At 31.9% G+C, this 11,334-nt stretch overlaps 1 protein-coding gene across 1 annotated transcript in view; it reads left to right on the forward strand.

Moving 5' to 3' along the window:
* The window catches only part of Ncam2 (neural cell adhesion molecule 2), a 559,908-nt gene that overhangs the window by 345,840 nt on the left and 202,734 nt on the right, over positions 1 to 11,334 (forward strand). The window contains exons 6-7 of the mRNA XM_023704723.1: positions 5,113 to 5,230; positions 10,356 to 10,516. Coding sequence (XP_023560491.1) covers positions 5,113 to 5,230; positions 10,356 to 10,516 — 279 coding nt within the window. The remainder of the gene's footprint in view (positions 1 to 5,112; positions 5,231 to 10,355; positions 10,517 to 11,334) is intronic.

Here is an 11,334-nt window from a genome sequence, read left to right on the forward strand (position 1 = left end):
CTTGCAATTATAATTTCTCATTTGGATTCTAAAAATTAAATATTTTGTTTTTGTTTTACAACATTCATGCACACTCTATTGAACTAGCATTAGTAAATTTTATGAAATTTGTTCATTTAACTTTTATTGTCCTGTATTTTTATATTTTGATTGTAAAAATAATTTGTTGCTACTATAAAAAGTGACATAATGAGAATTATTGTTGTAGCTCAGTGATAAAACACTTCTGTAACACTTGTGCGGACTTAGTATTGATCACCAGCACCACCAAAATCAAATAAGTACATGGCATAATACACATCTACTGAAATTAATTTGAAATGATATTTAGTCCTTTTAGTAAATATGGTAATATTTATTTATCTTTTTATATCATAATTCACTGCTCAGTAAGTAAATACAATTGTATTTATTTAATGCATTATCATTCACTGATGTTAGAAAAATATATATATATAGTTATATTTCATCAAGTGACTTAAGATATGCATAATATTAAATACGAAATGTCTGGAACCCTGTGCAGTTTGAACAAGAGTAAAGAAATTCTCTACGTGTGACATAGGTATATACCATACATATATTTTTAGTGTAGGAAAAATGGTAAAGAAAAACACATTTTAACAATGGAACAAAGAAGGGCCTGGGGAGATAGCTCAGTAGAATAAGCCCTTGCCTGGCAAGCAACAGGTCCTAAGTTCAATCCTTCATACCACAAATAAATAAATAAAAACAAATAAATAAAAATAATGGAACAAGGAAGCAGCACAATGTGGATTAATATTTGCTTTAAATATAAATAATTAATAAAAGTAAGGGGGAAAGAGTGACATCTAAACCTTTGTGTCTAATTTTTTTCTTTCATTTTATTTTGAGCTTGTGAATATAATGTATTTTAAGTCAATTTAAACAAACAAAAATCTTACTCATTTGGTGAAAGAACAATTATGAAGTACAAAAATTAGTTAATATTTTCTCCTTGTTTTTATACTCATTATCTGTTGAGGACAAAACTATTTTGATTAAGTTTCTGACTCCTCTTATGAATTTGGTCATGAAGAATGTAATATCTTGCAACTCCAGTAGATAGATAAGTCTCAGACAGGAGAATTGCCACAAGTTCAATGCCAGCCTGGCTTCATTATGAGCTGCAGACAATCCTTATCTGCGTAGTGAGACCTTGTCAAATAAATAAATAAGTACACTAATATTCGATAACTTCAACGGAAACTTTTCCTTAAATTTCCTTTTTTTGAAATCAACACGATGAACATTTATTATATTCTAGTCCAATAGTATCAAAGCAAAACTTACTGTTTATATGAATTAGTAAATAATATGTGTAAATACTTCTGTACTCATTTCGAGTTTTTAATCAAGTACATATGCAAATGTTGATTAGGCTTTGTAGCCTAATGGACATCCTATGGAATGGAGACAACTCAACTATATATTTAAAAAGAGCCAATCACATATGGATACTTAGCTTGTTATAACTAGTGATTTTGACTTTTGTTTAAAATAAAATTAAATAATCAACTAATTTCTTTATGTCTTGATTTTGTACTTTGTAAGTTTTTTTAAGTACTAGTTTGTATTGACTGCTTTTAGAAATGAGAAATTGTAAACAGTTAACTACAGTCAAAATTAATGCAAACTGAGTGTGTTAGATAACACTGTAGCATAGCCCTTTTTTAAGCACAATGCAAACAATATCAAAAAAGGGAAGAAAAATACAAATGTTATGTTTTTGGTGTCTGATATGACCTGAGAAAATAATAATCACTACTAAAATCCTGATAAGAGTCTATTCCTCATAAGTGCAAGTATTTTATTGCATATAGACTCTACATGATACAAAAATACCAGTTCTTTATGATATAAAAAAGTATATGTAAGCTTGCAAAATTTTTAAGTTGTTACAAAGCAAGATATCTGGTTTCATATCAAAGGGAGATTCTTAGAATTGATGAAAAATTCTAGATTTGAAATATCCTTAAGAAACATAAATTTGCTTTGAAAATATGGTTTATGAATTTTTCCCAATTTAAATGTATCTAATATGTACAATTGAAAGGCCTGTGTGTTAATGAATTTATGGAAATTTAAAAAGAAAAAATGAATTTACATTGCATATAGACTGAAAACATTAATATGGGATGTTAGAATACTCATTTACTTTAGAATTAACCTGATCTATTTATTGTCTGGATAAGGGACTGAGACAGCTTATGTGGCTTCCTTATGGTCACAGGCTTGAAAGAAAAGTAATTATAATGAAAAAGGATTGTAAATTTCAAGGTTAGCCAATCTCTGATGGGTGAAGTATCTACCTATGAATTTGTTTAGTGATAAATATTTAGAACACCAGCTTTTTTTTTTTGATGATTTTAGAGTAAGGCTTGTCATGCTTAGCCTGGAAAAATACGGTTGAATTAATGGGTGTTGATTAATCTGAATTGTACAACTGTGACTTAAGTAGGTACTCAATGATAATTCTGTTGCTCTTCTTCTGGGAAACATTTGAGGGGAACAGGGTGGAGAAACGCTTACAAGGCTCCAAAGTTATGTAAAATAGTTGCATCAACTGTTGATGAAAGAGAAATCAATGTTTAATCCATGCTGTTCTGTGGTCCCAAGCAGCCAGAAGGGGAAGCAATGATCTGAAGGTCTGCCAGAGCTTTCCTATTTACTGGTCAGCACCAACCACTCACATTTTCCCATGCAAGCCCCCTCACTAAAAGAGAAGCTCACCAGCAAGTGATGATCACTTGGGAGCTACAAACTGAAAGTCTTTGTCAAACTATTAAAATTACACATTTCAGATGCAATGAAATGTGAAATACATTATTTTTACTGAATCAAATGGAGTATGTGTAAGATTTATGTTAGAATAATGAATATCTATACAAAATACAGTCCCCTTTAAAATAACTTACTACAACTCAATTGGAGATTCAGAACAAATGTAGTAATCTGTAAAAAAAATGTTTTCTATATTCTAAAATATTAGGTGGCAAAGATTCTAAGCATCTTGGCATCTGATCTATTCTATAAAACCAACCCCCAAATTTATCTCTAATGATAATGAGGATTGAATCCCAGAAATGTCTTTGAACTGAAGTAATCCCAAACCATTATTTTATTATTATTATTATTATTATTATTATTATTATTATTATTATTACTACTATTATTATTTTAAGAGGATGGCACTAAATCACCCTGGCTGAGCTTGTATTCCATCATGAACTTTCTCTCAGCTTTCCATGGTCCTGGGATTGCAGACATATTCCTCTATATAGCTCCTCCTGAGACTTCTATAAGATTATTTTTCAAAATAATTCAGGAATATTTTGTCAAAGTGCTATGGAAAAACATAGTAGGCATATTATTATATTACTTTGCACTCAAAAGGCAGAACAGATTTTTCATTGTAACTTAAAACATAAAAATTGAGATTTTTAATTCTTAGAGATCATATCACCAAGACTTTATGGACAAGAAGATTGTAATGAACACTATATAAAATTTTCAGCTATGAGTATGACAGAATAAGGACTGGAGCCCTTGATCCTCCATTTGAAAATATTCCTACTTGCAAATACTTAAATGTAGGAAAATTTAGGTTAAAGTGTGTGAAACAGGAAATAGAGGGGAAGTGAGAGGAGCATGGAAGGGAAATGAAAAAACGAGGAGAAAAGGATAAAATGGAAACAAAATTTTGTAAACAAGGAGGGGAAATGGGTGGAAGAGAGAGGAGGAAAGTGGGGAAAAAAGAAGAATCAAGGCATATCACATATAGATATAAGTGGCCTATGGTAAATGTGATCATTATGTCTATTTAAATTGTACTAATAAATTTAAATGGAATTATTCATTTTTATTGTAATTTTCTAATGTGTTGTAAATTTTTACCATTTTAATGAAAATAACAATAGTACTTCTTCAGGATAAGAAAAGGTAAAGCACTGAATTTTGACGAAAATGTTTTTTTTTCCCTATAATTATAAGGTAAAGAGAACTAGGTACAGAAAGTCAAATGGCAGTAAACTCAAAATTAAGTTAGTATTTGAAGAAGTCCATCCTTTGTAATAGTAGTAATTATTATGTTAGTTTAGAGACAGCATGTCAGATCATGCTCTTTATATCTGAATTTGTAAAGGCAGGAACCAAATTTATTGTGATTAATTACTAAGATACACGTCAAGTTTTTTCCTAACATCAATGGGAATAATTCAATACCAGTGCTGACCTGAATGCTATTATAAAGAGATTTAATTATGATCATACTTCTAAATGCCTGCCTGCTCATGTTTTTTAGGATATGCAAAAATAAATCCATTAAGAAACTTAATGGTAGGAATATTCCATTGTCATATTCATTTTAATATCATGAAAGTGCATTGGGTGTAATTTATACTTCACTTTGAAATTTTATCTTTGTTACATAAGTTAGTGTCTTGTTTATTGCAAACAGTGCATTTCAGTAACAGTCACAACATGTTGAAAATGTGCAGCATATTCAATTTTTGCAGTGTAATTAGTTGGAAATTGGGGAAGCTTAATTTTAAAATTGAATTGTTTGTGAAAATCTATTCTCAGACCTTCCATAGATAGCTTAAGCAGTTTCTCTTCATAAAATGTTTTATAGTTGTTTGAAGAAATTAAGTGTAGTTAATCAGAAAAAACATTATAGTTTGACACCTAATTTGAAAGCCCTGTCTTGAAGCAGTGAGTGATTATTTATGGCATCCCTTTTACCAATAAGAAACCAAATAGGAAATCCATTTATGCCCAAAGTAGATCTCAGCATTGATTAAGCCAGGGTGATATTGTTTTTATGTACGACATATTTCATAAAAGTATATATGTTTGCAGAAATATATGTAGTTCACTGTTTACTCAAATAGATTAAGATAGTACAATAATATCACAATGGATACTTCTAACTACTATACATAAGAGACCAAATTAGTGACACTAAATAGACTTTGCTATTAAACTCAAAAGGACTATCAAGTTATTCAACTTAGCACAATATAAGTGGTAGAAATAAGCTCTAACATGGTGTTGCTGAAAGCATGTTCATCTCTGTTTATTGTTCCTCAGTGCCGCCAGCAATCGCCATGCCTCAGAAGTCCTTCAATGCCACAGCTGAGCGAGGAGAAGAGATGACTCTGTCCTGCAGGGCCTCGGGCTCTCCAGAGCCCGCCGTCTCCTGGTTCAGGTAAACTCAACGCTGCACCATCCCGCTGCCTTTTGCCTGTAATTAGGAATAGCACTTTCCATCTTAATCATTTTGTCAAGAAGCAAACTGTGCTGTTTAGATTCATGGAAGAAAAACTGTGCTCTTCTTTTCAGGTTAAGTTGGTTGCTTTAAAGAGCTAAAGAGATCCACAGTGTAATTTTGTTCTAATTTTCTTAGTGGAAAGGTAGATTAATAGTCGTTATTTTGTTTATATATAGATGTGTCCAGTCAAAATGGAGCCAAGATCCCTGTTTCCGTTTCAGTGATTTTATTGCTGCTGTTATAGTGCATCTTCCCATAGAAATCTTAGTGTTCCCCTTATTATTGCTGTGAATGTGTGGACTCATTTTATTAGAGTACAGTTAACTATACCATCTATTCATGTACTAAATTACTGAAAAACCTACTTAGGTAGGTGTAAAATGTCATATATTTAACTTGTCATTTTTCAAAAGTTCACTTTACCAAATGAGTAGACTTTGTGTTCTACAACTATCTTGTGAAGGTAAACTTCCATTTATCTCTGTTTTCAATTTTAAAAACCTCTTTGCATCATACTAACATAAATGTGTATTAAAACAGTTCTTTTATGTTTTTCCTCAAACAACTAAATGGGTGGTAATAAAATTTAAAACTGGACAGTCTTGTACATATGTTTTAGTAATGCAAGTGATACAAATATTTTACCATCAATTATATACAGATCTTCCTGGTTTAACTACCAAGATCCATTCTTGCAATGAGGTCATTAGGTGAATTGGTTGTTTGATGAGGAATTGTATATAGTATGTGTATTAAAGTATTCAGAACAAAGAAATGATCAAAGGAAACTCCAACTTAATGACTTTGCTTTCATTTGTGTGATTTTTCCCTGGAGCACTATAATATATAACATAAAATAAAATTGTAGTACTGTATTATACTGAATAGTTAACAAAAATTACATACCGTATGGACAGAGAATACTACTGTTCTGTATAGAAAATACGCTGATGCTCTATGTCAAGATGTACACAAGAATACCAAAAAAAGACAAGTCATAAGTTTCAAGTCTGAGCAGTGCGCCTTTATTGTAAGTCTGAACAGTTCCTAAAGAGGGCCATCCAAATAGCTCAGCGGATTAAAGCACCTTTAAGCAGGTGCAGGGGTTGGGGGTTTGATCCCTGGGTCTGTTGTGCTGGCCTCACCCCCTGGGACACCCTGAGAGGGCAACTGAGACTGTGCATGGTGGCGCGTGCCTGTAATCCCAACGCTTGGGAGGCTGTAAATAGGCAGATCAGCACTATGAGTCTGATCTAGTAGTGAGACCCTGACACCCTGGAGACCCTTCCCTAAAATACAAAGCAAACACAAACAAACAACAGTCCTTCAATAGATAGGTTGATAAATCATGAATATCTGTACTTTAAAAATCATAAATGCAAGAAAATCAGTGCAGAACTATTAGTAAAATGCATATCAAATGCACCAAGGTGATTGTAATAAGGCTTAGGCTTTTAAAATATTTTAAGAACAATAAAAATCAGTTATTTTCCATTACTATCTGAGCATCTACTGATATCTTTGATTTTCAAATATTTGTACCCATTTATATATCAGGTAGCAATAAACAAGATGTATCTCCAACCAGTGCGCTTGTAATTGTTCCTTCCAAGCATCAATTTGTTGTTTTGATATTTTTAATGAGATTACATATCAACACTAACTTAAAGACGCCCAACAATCATCATAAATCTCAAGGACCCCTGGTTTGCTAGGGTGGAACCTTAAGAATCATATATTCAATATAATCATGCTACAGAAAGGTCCTTGATTCAAACCTTATATTGAACAAATTTTGTCTAGAATGTTATTCTAATAATTTCGTATTTCCAGAGTGATTTATTTTCTGCTTAGATTATTTTCATATTTTACATTTGACCAAAATTATTTTGTCATATATAAATGGAAATCTAATTATAAGGACTGGAATAAATTTAATTACAGGATAATAAAGAGTAACTTACGTATCATTTTCCATCTCTTCAGATGTCATCACTTTCATTCTTTGCTTCTGTGGAATAATTCATCTAAATTCTAAAGAGTTATGTTATAGATATTAAATATATAGAGATTGGAACTGAGTGTTTTAGATATATACCCAAAAAGGGTCAGGTTTGGGTCTAACTTGCTTTATTGTTACGGCTTGGCAGTACACACTTGCCCCTTTCCCTTGAGGAGCTGGCACATGTACACAGCATTTCTTGCTTCTTTTTCATCCGCCCCATCACTCCTTCCTCTCCCCCTTTCCTTCATCTTTTGGTGCCCTTCACTTTGCAAAAGATGAAAAAGTAGGCAGATAGATCTTTTCATCGTGTTAGTTTAAAAAGGAACTTTTTATTTTATCCTCCCTTTATAGGCAGTCCCTGTTTGTGGAAGAAGACAAAATGCCTATAAGCATTAGAATGTAGGTCAGTAAACCTAAGAAATGATCCAGCGTCTGTTGCCCAGCAATATTGCCATGTAATGTTGATGAGCTCATTGTTTCAATGACTGTAGTTTGTCATAACCAAATGTCACAGAGTGGGAGGCTTGAACAAGAGAAGTGTATCTTCTCACAATTCTGGAGGTTGGCCATCCTACACCAAGGTGCCAAGAGAGTCTCTTCTGGGTGCATAGAAGCCTCTCTTCTCACTCTGTCCTCACTTGGCCTTTCTATTGTGTGCCAACATAGAGAAAGAACTTTCTTCCGTGTTTCTCTGTCCCTTAAGGACACCAGACCCATCAGAGGACGGTCTCATCAGTTGCACTTCATTAAACCTAAGTGAATTCCCTCCTTAAAGGTCCTGTCTTCAAAAGTAGTATTCCTCATGTTAGAGATTCAAAGTTGGAATTTGACCAATTTAGAATGTAATCCCTGTTAAGAAGATAGTTATAGGATAACAAAGAATGGTCAGTTACACATAGTTTTCACAAAGGCAATCATGAGAAAGCAGTGACATAAATCAATGTTAAAATAAAAGCAGTTATTCCAACATCTCTCCATTCATTTCCATTCTCTTTTTAGCATAAGTGAAAATACCTTAAAAATCTGTATTGTTAGTACATTAATTTGGTGATTTTTTTAGATCCTCAATATGTAAATAAAACCTCAAGTATGTTGTTAACATCATATTATTGTTATGGAACAAATGAATAATTCCATTGAAAATACTGAGAAAATATGTTATATCACTAATTGTGGTGAAGGCCATATCAATACATTATAGAGTTTAGAAATACTTTTGCTTTATATTTGTTGTAAATTTTAGATTCATAAAAATTTGAACACATATAACTAAAGGGTAATAGATATACATCATGATAATTTCATAAGGTCTAGCTCTCCAATTCTTCAGTTATCTTATGAAATGCTTCATGCTTCATTGTACATAGAAAGATGTTATTAGAAACTGAGAAAACATGTGGAGGCCTAAGAAAGTAAGAATTATTCTGTCATGAGAATGTGCATCAGTGTTTTCTTGAAATTGAACCAAAATTCTTTAGGAAAATTTCATGACACATCAGAAATATATCCTCTTTAATTATAACAAAGAGGTTTTTAATATAAATTTTAGAGAATTGTGTTTAAATTTAAGCATATGTAAAAGCAATTTTCCACACCACGAAGCACAAATCATAAATGTTTTATGTTAATAAGTCTTAGGACCAATTCAGTCACCCAAACTATTACTATGAGAAAAAAAAATGGAGGAGAAAGAAATGAATGAACACTACATGGAAAGAAGAATGGGGCAGTAAAGATAAAGGAAGTCAAAGTAAAAGAAGATTTCATAATAGCTAAAAGCAGTTTTAGAAATAGTTAAGATTTTTTACTATGTTTAAAAAATTTTACATACACTAGGAAATGCAAAAATCCACTATTTTAAAATGACATACACTGTAATTGTAACAATTGCATTTAGAATCTATTTCAGTGGCCAAGGTGATAGCTCAGTGGTCTAAATGCCTACCTGGCAAGTATGAGGACCCTAGTTAAATCCCGGCACTACATTCTGAGCTGCCCCAGGTGTGCCAAGGTGTGCCAAGGTGGCCACTGAAACAAGGCATGGTGGCGCACACCTGTAATCCCAAAGTTGGGGAGGCTCTTACAGGAGTATCACTATGAGTCTGGCCTGCTTAATGAGACCTTGTACCAAGTACATATGATTAAAAAAATAGGATATGTTTCAGGATATATTTGATTTTATTAATGACATTAATTGCATTTTAATTACTTGTATTCTTACATAATTCCACCGTTTTATACTTTTATCATCAATATGTTTATTCAACCCAAATTTGTAAGGTATTTATGTTGCATTTAACTTTAAATTTTTTAAAGGGTTACTTCATAGACAATATTTCAAGTATCTACCAAGGTAAAAAATAAATTTGTGGAGTTAAAGTGAAAGTGGAAAAAGTCAGCAAACAAAATAAATAATGAATTAAATGAATTTGCATTTTATTTACCAGAGTAGTGTCAAAAAATTTTAGCAGTTACCAAGTCATATTCTCCTCTCTTAAGTCAAAACAATACTTATTTTTATTTTTTAATTAATTTTATTGAGAAACAAATAGTAATGATACAGTTTCAAAACCGACTAATAGGACAGTTTCAATAATTAATACATTGCATATTATTGTCTTCTTAGTACAAGATGCAGACATGATATCTTGTCCAAACACTGTTAGTACAAATCTTTCTTCTTATTGAATTAAAAGAAAGTAGCTGTATATATTCTAACTATGTTGTATATACAGATACAAAATGGTCCTTCATTTGTAATTTTATTTTATTATTTATTTATTTTTATTTTATTTTATTTTTTTGCAGAACCAGGGATTAAACGCAGGTCCGTGCACTTGCCAGGCAAAAGCTTATTCTTTCTGAGCCATCTCCCTGGCCCACAATGTTTGAATATAATTTTGATAATAATAAATTAAGCTCCTGAGCTAGCAAAACTATATTATATAGTAATTGCTAACAATGAAATAATTAAAATATCTAGTTATAAAAGTTGATAATGTTCTCCAGAGCTATGAAGTCAGATCATTAAAATCTTTTACTTTTTTTTTTTTTTAGAAATGGCAGAATCATCGAAGAGAATGAAAAGTACACATTGAAAGGAAGCAACACAGAACTCACCATCAGGAATATCATCAACAGCGATGGTGGAGCTTACGTCTGCAGGGCAACCAGTAAGGCAGGAGAAGACGAGAAGCAGGCCTTCCTTCAGGTCTTCGGTAAGTGTCAGGGCACAGTGGTTAATGGCTCAAGTCCGCAGAAAGGCTTATTTCAATTTATGCTCTACTATTTTTAGTTCTTTTAAATTTACATAATGAAACCTCATCTTCCTCATTTATGAAATACATTTTTTTAGCTAGCAAATAAAATTATATTAAGATTAAATGAAATTGTACATGTGAATTTCCACACTTAGTTGTCTCCGAACTAAAGCTAAAAAAACATGCAGGCTACAGCTAATGGGAGCTGTCCTTTTTAATACCAATATAACATTTGATCCTTATAAGTTTTTAAAAGATGTAGTTTAGATCCAGTTTACATTCATCTATATAAGTATAATGCTATAGTTTAGAAACAGAAGTCTTTAACTTTTGTTTGTAATTTATTAAACTATAATTAGATATTTTACAAAAGATATGCAATTTGGGGAAACTTACAGCACATACAGAAGTTTTAATTTTTTTTAAAAAATAGTCACATTTTCCATTATGCTTGCAACAAGAATTTGCTGACTTGTACTAATATGATTTTTCTCTTTAAAAACTGTGACACATACAACTGCATACTTTGCTAATATTTAGTGTATTTTTTATTTGTTAAAAAAGATTGTCATTATATTAATCACTTTCCTACTTCTTGGATTGAAGAATTCCTGACAAACAGCTTGAAGAGGAAGAGGCTTATTTTGGCTTTGTTTCCATGGGTAGAAACCATTGTCAGTAGGCCCCACGAAGATCATAACATGATATGACAGAGGAGATTGGTGGAAGAAAATTTCTAATATCATGCAGGACAGGAAGCAGAGTGAAGAAAGAGA

This window comes from Octodon degus, unplaced genomic scaffold (assembly GCF_000260255.1).
Source record: "Octodon degus isolate 3935 unplaced genomic scaffold, OctDeg1.0 scaffold00202, whole genome shotgun sequence".
NCBI classification, from domain to species: Eukaryota; Metazoa; Chordata; class Mammalia; order Rodentia; family Octodontidae; genus Octodon; species Octodon degus.